This window comes from Populus trichocarpa, chromosome 1 (genome assembly GCF_000002775.5).
Source record: "Populus trichocarpa isolate Nisqually-1 chromosome 1, P.trichocarpa_v4.1, whole genome shotgun sequence".
Classification (NCBI taxonomy): domain Eukaryota; kingdom Viridiplantae; phylum Streptophyta; class Magnoliopsida; order Malpighiales; family Salicaceae; genus Populus; species Populus trichocarpa.
Window position 1 is genome coordinate 17,947,812 of NC_037285.2, and position 11,657 is coordinate 17,959,468.

Sequence of the window (11,657 nt, forward strand, 5' to 3'; positions counted from 1 at the left end):
AGAAAAATGCTCTCCTTTGCTTTATATTCTGATCTTTTCAACTCATGGATTTGGAATCAACAACACACTTAATTCATGAATTTTGTCATGCTGGAGTAGTTCTTAACCAGCTCGGTAAGTCGAAAAATGCTCGTTTACATGTATCTAGTGGCGCAAGAGAAGGATGTTCTCCTTCATCCATCGGAGCCCCATCTCAAACAGTAGAAACGAACAGATCCTTGCTGTTTGTCAGCCATTGCGAATCTGCATCTTCAGTATAGGTTTCCATTTATTGGAATGAAGCCTTTATGTGCTGGAGCTCGGGATTGAGACTTGTGAGAGGCTTGGAAGGCTGGATATGTCGCGCCGTCGCTGCTTACCATGACTTTATTTTCACGTTAACATTGTCCACATGTAATGGTAATGGATTAACTTAGCAAATAGAGTACTTAGATTCATGTGCAAGATTTTTCTCAACTTGTTCTAAATTCTGGATTGCATCTCTACATTAACCCCTCCTGCCCCTCCCTTGAACAAAAGGAAATCACTCGGATCTACACATCCCTCTTCCTCACTCAATAAATATATAGGGGAGAAGGAGATAAATACGTGTAGGACAACGCCCAGAAAGAAATTAAATTTTCGGCCGATAATGCCCATACACTTGCCTTCGACAACCTTAATTTCAACACCAAATACTTTCATTTACGCAGCTCTCCTTGAAGCATGAGAAGAGTCAGATTTATCCGCCAGATAGTGCTCAAGCATATCTTCTTCATCATCTGCCATTACATCAAAGAAAGGACATACTTCAAAAGGATGCATGTGATAAAGTTCCAACATTGAAATTCAAGTTACCAAATAAAATTTCCATGCCAATAAAATGCCAAAACTATATAAATTGTAGACCAAGAAGATAAAGAATCACCTTCAAAATCGTCGTCATCAAAATCAATTTCTTCCTCATCTTCCTCATCAGATCCTTCATTGACTGCTACTGCACCTTTCTGCAGAAGGGACTCAACATGTTATTTACCTTTTAGCATAAAAGAGGTTCAGTTAGAAATTGGAATGCAATTTCTATCTAAAAATGAACCCTTCTCTATGATAGACATCTATTGAGATGTGCCAGCAAAAGATGTATGAGAGAATTCAAATTATTTTAGAAACATTTAGTAACATTTTAGGTCTGTGATTTAGAGCGGCCAGTAAAAATGACAATCAATATATCGAGCCATCCCAGTGCTAACAATCTAAATCAGAGTTGACCTCAAATGTTACTAAATGCCTTTAATCAAGTGAAATAGCCAACTCAATGAAAGGATGAATTAATGACGTCTAAGAGCATTGATGGTTCATCTTGATTCATATTTCTTGACCTAAAATAAAATTTCATCAGCCAAGGGCTAGCACTGGGGGGAAAAGAATAATGTTATTTAATCATCCAGTCCAAACTTGATTAAACATTATTGTATCATTAGTTGAAATTGAGCAAATGGGATATCATCTCTAACGCAGGTAGGGAAGCAATATTAGCGAACAGGATGACTGCTACAGCTCAGGTAGGGAAGCATTATTAGCGAACAGGATGACTGCTACAGCTCAGCCACCAAGAAACCATACATCATCAGAGATACTAAATATTTTAGATGCTATGGTTTAGAGCAGTCTATTAAGTGCACATTTTGGGAATATCATCAAATCTTAACATGGGAAATTGAATTGTGCATCCACTTTATAAGAGGGAGGAAAAGTCAGGGATAGCATACCGCTTTTCCACTTTCATACCACAGTCTGCCTGTAAGCTTCTTCTCCTTTGGGGCTGTGAGGGCAGACTCCGGCATCAGCCTGAAAAATGGTCCCAGACATTAGTCATGAATTAATGGTTGAACAAAAACTTATTCCACTGATCCGATTATAATCTAAGAAAAAAAGAGTTTACATAAAATGCAGCACATGGTTTTTTGTGAGATGAGATGTACAAGAAATCATCTGAAACTGCATATCCACTTTTCCTTACACGGTAGTAGCATCACATGCTTGCTAATATAAAACGTAAAAAGACATCTATGAAACAAATGACTCAACTATATATTGCCCATAACATGAAGAACATCACTTGGAATAAAAAAAAAGGCTTCTAGATTGTTTGAGATTTAAACCTAGTGCTAAATAGAAAATTGACAAATTAAAATAATGAGTAAATTGCAATACCACTCCCCCCCTCCTGAAAGTTTCTCGAAGTTTGACAAGAAACTCCTCCCCATTCAAGAAAATATTACACAAATCACCTTTTATGCCAAAATGCTCATACCATAAAATAGGGTAGTTTTAAACCTATTAAGGTCATTTTGGATATAAAACGCAGTTTTTGTTGTTTATTTAAAATATAGAAGGGGACATCTATCAAACATTCAAGCTTTGGGAAGTGCTTGTAATTTCAAGACACCACCAGGGGTAGTATAAACATAAAAGAAGGCTTCTTCAATGAGATGAACAAACCAATTCACTCTTGTAGTGTATGTCAATAAAAAGGCTGAAGTCAAGCATACAGCTGTAAATGCTTAAATAGGAAATTTACCTTACTATATTTAGCTTCCTAGATTTCCTCTTTGTAATTACTATGTACAGCACAACAGCACTACTTTTCCTATATATAATGAAAGCCTAGTCGAAAGGTTGAGGCAATTCAAACAAATCTGTTATGGTATCAGAGCCTCTCTCATAGAATTCCTAAAATCTTAGTCTTTTTTTTTTTTCTCTCAGTCATAGCCTCATGAAAAAGTCAGATAATGTTTGTCAGATTTACTGGCAAAAATTATACTGCTTGGGCATTTCAGCTGGAGATCTTTCTCAAGGGAAAGGAGTTATGGGGCTATATAGATGACAGCAACAAAGGAGACTTGGCTGTTGAGGGATCTGTTGTTGCTAAGGCAGCATGGGCAGCCAAAGATGCACAAATCATGTCATGGATTCTCAGTTCTATGGAGTCACATCTGATCCTGTCTTTGCTCCCTCATAGATCAGCAAAGGCTATGTGGGATCACCTCACACAAGTCTATAACCAAGATAACAATGCTAGGCGGTTTCAGCTTGAGTTGGCTATTGCCAACTATACCCAAGGAAATCTCTCTATTCAAGATTACTATTCTGGATTTTTGACTCTATGGAATGACTATTCTGATCTTGTTACAGCTAAGATCTCTGCCGAAGGAGTGTTGGCAGTGCAGCAAGTCCATAAGATCAGCCAACGCGACCAATTTATGATGAAATTGCGATCTGAATATGAACTAGTACGTGCCTCTCTTGTCAATCGTGATCCTGTTCCATCCTTGGATGCTTGTTTTGGAGAACTCTTGCGTGAAGAACAACGTCTCCATACTCAGACCATTATGGAGCAGACCAGAGTTGCCCCAGTTGCTTATGTTGCTTACAGAAAAGGGAAAGACCATGATATGAGCAAGACACAATCCTATAGTTGTAAGTATGGTCATATTGCACCTCATTGTCCAAATAAGTTTTGCAACTACTGCAAACAGCCAGGACACATTATTAAGGAATGTTCTATTCGTCCTCCTCGCATCAACAAAGCCTATCACACTGCTGTTACCAATGCTGGTCCTTCTGCTCCACAGCCTCTTGTTGGCTCACCTATCTCACAGCCTCCAGCACATTTATTAACCAAAGAGATGGTGCAGGAAATGATTGTGAGTGCTTTCTCCACACTTGGTCTTCAAGGTACTGGTTCTTCAACTCTTCCTTGGATCTTAGATTCAGGTGCTTCCAATCACATGACAAACTCCTTTGGTGGCTTACGTAATATCCGCAAATATTATGGATCCTCACATATTCAAACAGCTAATGGCAATGCTCTTCCCATTGTAGCTGTTGGTGATATACCTCCTTTAAAGGATATTTTTGTCTCACCTAAGCTTGCTGTAAATCTAGCTTCTGTAGGTCAGTTTGTGGACAATAACTGTGATGTATCCTTTTCTAAACATGGTTGTATTGTACAGGACCAGATGTCGGGACAGCTGGTAGCGAAGGGGCCTAAGCACGGACGTCTATTCTTCATCCAATTTCATGTTCCACGCACCTTGGTTCCTTCCTCTGTTTTATCTCTCTTTTGTACTGCACCTAAAGTGTCTAATGAAGTTTGGCATAAACGTCTTGGTCATCCAAATCCTAGAATTCTCTCCCATCTGTTGAAATCTAGATTAATAAACACTACAATGCATTCCTCTTCCAGTATGTTCCTTGATTGTGTCACATGTAAGCTTGGCAAAAGTAAAGTATTACCTTTTCCCTCTGAAGGCAGCAGAGCAACAAATTTGTTTGAGATAGTTCATAGTGATGTCTGGGGAATTAGTCCTATCCTTTCTCATGCAAGATACAAGTATTTTGTAACCTTTATAGATGACTACAGCCGTTATACATGAGTTTATTTCTTGCGGAACAAATCAGAAGTTTTCTCTATGTTCAAATTGTTCCTTGTACTGGTTAACACCCAATTTTCTGCCACTGTTAAAACTCTTAGATCAGATTCAGGAGGGGAGTATATGTCTAACGATTTCCAATCTTTCTTGCAATCTAAAGGTATCATTTCTCAATGCTCATGTTCCTATACTCCTCAGCAAAATGGAGTAGCGGAACGCAAGAATCGCCATCTTTTGGATGTGGTCCGTACTTTGCTCATTGAAAATTCTGTTCCTCCTAAGTTTTGGGTGGAAGCACTCATTACAGCAACTTATCTAATCAATAGACTTCCTTCACAAGTCTTGGGTCTAGAGTCTCCATATTTTCGGCTTCATCATTGCCCTCCTATATACACCAATCTTCACACCTTTGGGTGTGTATGCTTCATGCATCTTCCTCCACCTCATAGAAATAAACTTTCTGCTCAGTCAATTAGGTGTGCCTTTCTTGGATATAGCATTACTCAAAAAGGTTATCTATGTTTTGATCCACACACTAATCGAGTTCATGTTTCCAGAAATGTTATTTTCTTTGAAAATCAATGTTTCTTTCCTTTGCCTTCATCCTCAGCCACTTCTCTTGCCTCTTTACCCTCTTTTGATGACTCTTCTCATCTGCAAAGTGCTCAAGTTGACAGGTTCAAGCCACATATGGTATACAAGAGAAGACTTCCAGTGCTGCCCCCTTCAGCTTCTGTCCTGTCATCTGCTCCTCCTTTGCACCCTTCTGTGGCTTCTGAGGTAACTGTTTTGGCTCCTTTACGCCGCTCCTCTAGAGTATCTGTACCACCTGCTAAGTATGGATTTAACTCCTTTGTGGCACACAATTCTACTGCTGCTCTCTCTGCCACTTTATCCTCTATTGCTATTCCTACTGGTTATTCATAGGCAGCTAAAGAACCATGCTGGCAGCAGGCTATGCAGGAAGAATTACATGCTCTCGAAGCTAATCAGACTTGGGACATTGTTGATTGTCCTTCTGGTGTGACTCCTCTTAGGTGTCGATGGGTCTATTCTGTTAAAATCAAGGTTGATGGCAGCTTGGACAGATATAAAGCACGATTGGTGGCTCTTGGAAACCATCAAAAATATAGAGTACATTATGAGGAGACTTTTGCTCCCGTAGCCAAAATGGGTACTATTCGAACAATTCTGGCCATCGCAGCATCTAAACATTGGTGTTTACACCAATTGGATGTGAAGAATGCCTTTCTTCATGGTGATCTCACTGAAGATATATATATGCGACCACCAGCCGGCTTATTTTCCACTCCTACCTCTGCTGTGTGTAAGTTACGCCGCTCCTTGTATGGTCTCAAACAAGCTCCTCGTGCTTGGTATGAGAGATTTACTTCAATCCTTCTTCAATTTGATTTCCTCAAAAGTAAATATGATGCATCTTTGTTTCTACGTAAGACTGCACATGGAGTTGTGTTTCTATTAGTGTATGTTGATGATATAGTTATCACCGGTACTGATTTAGCTCTGATTGATCAACTAAAGCAGCATTTGCAGAAATCCTTCCACATGAAGGATCTAGGTCCTCTAACATATTTTCTTGGTCTAGAGATTCATGCTGGTTCACATGGCATATTTTTATCCCAACACAAGTATGCCATGGACTTGGTGACAACTGCTGGTCTCCAGAATTCGCCACCCCTTGATACTCCGATGGAAATTAATCTCAAGCTACGCAAAGATGAGGGTGATTTATTATCAGACCCGGCAGCATATCGTACACTCGTGGGCAGCTTGATCTATCTTACAAACACTAGACCTGATATTTCTTATGCAGTACAACAGGTTAGTCAGTTCATGGCTTCTCCGAGGCACCTCCATATGGTTGCTGTTACAAGAATAATTCGTTATGTTCATGGCACAATCCGAAGAGGACTTTGCTATCCTGCTGGTACTTCTCTTGATCTTATTGCTTATAGTGATGCTGATTATGCCGGGTGTTCTGACACTCGGTGTTCAACTACTGGTTGGTGTATGTTCCTTGGCCCTGCACTTATTTCCTGGAAGAGCAAGAAACAAGACCGTGTTTCCAAGTCTTCTACTGAGTCTGAATACAGGGCTATGTCCCAATCTTGTTCCGAAATCATCTGGCTCCACGGGCTCCTTGCTGAGCTAGGTTTTCAGCAGTGCACTCCTACTCCTCTTTTTGCCGATAATACAAGTGCTATACACATTACCGCCAATCCTATCTTCCATGAGCGCACGAAGCATATTGAGGTGGACTGCCACTTCATTCGTGACGCCTTTGCAGCTCAAACTATATCACTTCCACATGTGTCCAGCAATCTTCAGGTGGCTGATGTTTTTACCAAGACTCTCACACGACAACGTCATCATTATCTTACGACCAAATTGATGCTTATGGATAAGCCCGCATCAATTTGAGGGGGGATGTCAATAGAAAGGCTGAAGTCAAGCATACAGTTGTAAATGCTTAAATAGGAATATAAATGCTTAAATAGGAAATTTACCTTACTATATTTAGCTTCCTAGATTTCCTCTTTGTAATTACTATGTACAGCACAACAGCACTACTTTTCCTATATATAATGAAAGCCTAGTCGAAAGGTAGAGGCAATTCAAACAAATCTGTTAGTGTATTCGAAATGAAACCTGTTCTTGTTGAAGTTCCACAACTAGTCTTGGCAAACTCCGATGAACAAGCACCTTTATTCTCTTCTTTTCTCCTGTTCTTTATACAAGCAAATAGAACCTATAGGTGGGTTGTCCATCCTAATGCATGGTAAGTCTACTGTATGATTAGTCTTTTGCTTGGCATGAAGTCAACAATTCTCTTGCACATGAGAGCAAAAAAATATTTTGAAAGTTACCTCCTAAAAGTAGCAAATGATGCTAACTTCTTCAAGGTTTGACCACCTCCCTCTATCGAATTGTTTTCAAAGTGAACATTAACAAAAAAGCAAATTGAGAACCAGCAACCTTATCTAATTAGAAATAGTTAGCTTTAGACCCATCAAGTTCTAAAATCATTCAACTATCAGTTTGCAGCAACAATACGTTGCACAAGTTTTGCAATTGAACTGTGTCAAGACAAGCCCACCATCAAACTAGACAAAGGTAGTCGGCCTCACAGAAATTATTAAATTCTTCCAAGTCAACCTCATGAACATGATAGGCGACCCTATACACTCGCTCCATACCCTATGAAAAAAGGGTAGCTATGCCAACTAACAAATTTTATTTAGGGTTAGGAAAACACCACGACACAATAACGACAAACACAAACAATAAATATGATGGTTTTGTTTCCTAACTGTGGACGGTAAGGTTTCAAGGTTAGAAACATATCCAAATAACATAATTGAAATGGAACCTTGACCCTGAAATATAGTGTTCAAATAATAGGACTTACTTGGCTCGCTCAAGGGCCAACTCTGCTTCAAATATTTCTCTCCAAGCCAAAAATGTCTCGACAGTAACAGGTTCTCCATGTGGGACAATTACCTGTAAATGGATTAACGAGCAAGAAATGGCTTCTTAAGAAAATAAAAATGACATCAGCAAACATCTGAAATTATCAATGCACAGTAATTTGGTAAGCTTTTGAGATCAAGTGGACATATCTTGGAATGCTAAATTATGTTTTCACTTAAATCTAGTAAGAACGCAGCCAACAAAAAAGAAAAATTCACAGAGGAATACATACATCATCTTTAGCTGCCTCTTCGTTTTCAATGTCCTCATTGATAGCATCTTGACAATATCTTTCAGACAGCCACTCTTTAGCAGATGTAACTAGTGTGTAGACCATCGCCATACCAAGATTTTCGAATGACTATCAAGTCAAATTATTAGCATAACCTCACAGTTTCCTGAATTGTATATTCACTTTATGGTATAAACATATTTTACCAAACAAAAATAAACAGCTTATAAATTTAGAGGGTAGATTTTAGTTCTTATAGCTATCCTTATCCCAGGGAATCAACGATCTAGACTTGAATATTTTGCTGCTCTACAGAATTTACACTTTTGTAGTGCCCTATGTCATCTCAGTTCTTGCTCTTCTTAAGTGTTTTTGAGGCTTTTTCTGTTGTATTTACCCAATCACTGTCTCAGGGAACACATCATGAAGAGAGTGCATTAACATTCCTCGGCATTTCCAAGCATGAGAAATTGTTAGACACAGCTCCATCATATGAATGATACCTCCATAGCTTGACTACATTCTTAAAAGGTACAGTAAAAAATCAAAATATAGAGTTCAAGTAATTACCTCTTGCTCAAGCTTTTCTTTCAAAATTTTAAGATAATCTGCTTGGATACCTCGTATGCTGGAACAGAGAGGAACAACAATCAGATGTCTCTGGGCATGGTTCATCTATATAATACTCCAATTATAGGTCATACTTTTATCACTTCACAGTAGTCATTTTGATACATGTTACATAAGTATCACCCAGCTCTTGCACCACACAGCCCATCAACTGACTTAACAAGATAGGTGGTTCAAACACCTTCTGGGTGCATTTGAACGTTTAGCAAAGCAGCAAGAACTCAACAGCCTTTTTATGATCATTTTATTTTTGTAGGTCAGACTTTCTAATGGGTGAAAAGAATACTTTCGAAATAGCACTTAGTGCAGGTTAGCTGCCTCTATGGCTTGCACTTCAAAATTGATATCCTGTCAGTGCTTATACTATAAAATAATGAAAATAAATGTGAAAAAAAAAAGTCTACTTGCAAAACACCAAGGGATTCTGTTTCATGAAAATTAAGTTTAAGATTTCTATGGTTTCATGAAAATAGCATTTTAATGAAAACCTATGCACAAGCCACAATGAATTTACAAAGAATTTCCGTTACACTGTCAACATAGAGAAATATCAAGGTTGATATGGAGACTCTACAGAAGAAGAAACCAGTAGCATGCAATAACTGTATATCTAGTCACTTTTGCTGCAGGTAACCTGGTTGCTGTACCACTCTCATTAAAGGCCTTTCACGTGCTGCTGGCTGTAACTAGATTTTGGAGATGACAGCGCAGCAGTGGAAACAACATTGTAGCAGAGACATGTACACAAGTTGATGCAACCATGGAAAAAGGAAGCTAGTTTTTCTTGCAATTTTCAGATTGGCAAATGCAGCTTCTCCTTATGAGTTGTGAGTTGTGAGTTGTGAGTGGTGAGTGGTGCACATGAGGCATCATAAATAAAAAGCTTCAAGTCTTTCAATAAGGTCACTACCTTACTGATTCATGATCAAATTATCTTATTGTTTCAGGTTTCAATTTTTGGTAATTCTGCGACCACAATTTCCTTCTGTATTTTGGCACTTTGGTCAATTTTCTAATGGTTTTATGAATCTGAGGTTTATTTTCTCTAGGTCCAAGTCAGTCTTGATATTGACAATAAACTTTCCTATACAGCATTCCGAAATGTCCATGAATACTCAAGCCTTCTAGTTATTTGCTCAAAACCTTGATGGCAAAACTCTCAATATTATAATCTGGGTCCAAGGCATGTGTGCCTCTAATGTCTTCACCTCCCCCTCTCTTATTTCTCTCTTTCTTCTTTTTTAATCTTTCAACTCAATTGGATTTCAGAAGAAGGTAGCCAATAGGAAAACAGTGGTCCTCTGTTGTTACATGTTTGTGTGGTATTTGAGAAGCATTTAACAAATCAAGGAAAGCACTCAGAGAGCAAAGTCGAGCTCCACAGACAAAAAAAAAAGTAATTTTCTTTCAAGTAATACATTTTAATTTTGAATAGAGATAGAGAACACTAAATCAAAAAAAGAACACCTCCAAATAGGAATGTCTGCAAAATGTACATACTAACCTCTTCACATTCAAAAGTGGTGGTTCATCTGGATACTTTACTGTGTGGGAGAAAACTAGACCTAGCTGAACTGCAAAAGAAATGGGAAAGAACTTAATAAATAAATACTCAAGTCTGATCAAAGGAGGGCACCCACCAAAACAGTCCTAAAAGCAAAACATGAAGTTGAATTTAACAGGATGGCTATGGCAGTTTCTTAAAGTCTGTAGGAAGCTGGGATAACCTTCATTTACTGATCTAGCAAAAATCAAAACATGTTTATTGCACCAAAATAAAGAGAATAACCTGGAATGTCAGTAGACTCATCCGTGTCATCATCCTGTTGACCACAGAGCAAAGTATTACATGTGAAGAAAAACGAACAAATTAATATTTTCCAGCCAGTGCTAAAATACAAAGAAAAAAAAAACTTGAAAGAGTGATCCAATCTGATAGAATGGATGTAAAGTAAGAAGAACAAACCAACCAACCTGTGGAGAAATTATTATTTGGAAGCAACGATTAGAAGTATTTAAGCCACTCTCGCTAGAATGAATTTCTGCCATTGCATATCATTAGTTTGTTTACTAGGGGAAAAAAGAAAGAAAGAAATAAGGTACCTTCGAACTCATCCATGAGTATGGCTTCCAATGCTTCAATTTCCATCTCCTGCTCCTGTCCATAGTCTGCCAATTCGTTTCATTCAATCAATCAATCAGTTCTTAACACATAGATATAAACATGCCCCATTGCTGCAGCGCAGCACAACACTCCTCTACTTGGAAGGAACTGATTATCAACCAACCAATATATGTAATCATAAACAATATATTCAAAAAAACCCATTAAGAAAATCAAAGGAAATTACCAGTCATGGTCGATAATTTGCTTTTTTATTGAATGTCAATCTCTCTCTGTATCTCAGTTTCTCCAGAGGGCCGTCGCTATCTTTTCTTTGCTATAGAAGATTAACGCCGACTACTCAACAAAGCCAAAACCTAATAATGCAACCCGGACCGGGATTTAAAACAAACCGGGTCCCAAATTTAAGATTTTATTTTGTTACCTAAAAAGAATTATTAAATGTTTCGTTTATTTATAATTACTAGATTTAATACCTACGCTACATACATAAGATTCTAAGTTGATTTTTATCATAACATAAAAATATATCAATGTTATGCATGTCTATTATAATATCATACATTGAGTTTTTCAAATGTCATTACACGCAATAAAAATAATAAAATAAAATTATTCATGAGTTCTTAAAATCTTATTATACAAATCTAGAGTTGTTTAAAGGATTTATTATTTGAAGATTTGATCTTCTTCGACTTTGAATAATTATTTAAATGCTAGGTTATTGTAAACCACAAATTGTTTAATTGTTCAGCCTCCAACA

General features: G+C 37.9%; 1 protein-coding gene across 3 annotated transcripts; it reads right to left on the reverse strand.

Annotated features, from left to right (window-relative positions):
* Nucleotides 1-412: 412 nt before the first annotated feature.
* LOC7470594 (uncharacterized) lies at nt 413-11,285 on the reverse strand. 3 transcript variants are annotated; one of them, XM_002299722.4, is made up of 11 exons: nt 11,121-11,285; nt 10,873-10,938; nt 10,744-10,811; nt 10,559-10,592; nt 10,274-10,343; nt 8,710-8,767; nt 8,140-8,268; nt 7,846-7,937; nt 1,749-1,827; nt 908-986; nt 413-761 (listed from the first exon to the last, which is right to left on the reverse strand). In XM_002299722.4, the coding sequence occupies exons 1-11, from the start codon at nt 11,125-11,127 to the stop codon at nt 685-687; spliced, it is 759 nt and encodes a 252-aa protein (XP_002299758.3). In that variant the 5' UTR covers nt 11,128-11,285; the 3' UTR covers nt 413-684. The 3 variants fall into 3 exon arrangements, with proteins under 3 accessions (XP_002299758.3, XP_006369222.2, XP_024448016.1); XM_006369160.3 differs by lacking the exon at nt 10,744-10,811; XM_024592248.2 differs by lacking the exon at nt 8,140-8,268.
* Nucleotides 11,286-11,657: the final 372 nt, after the last annotated feature.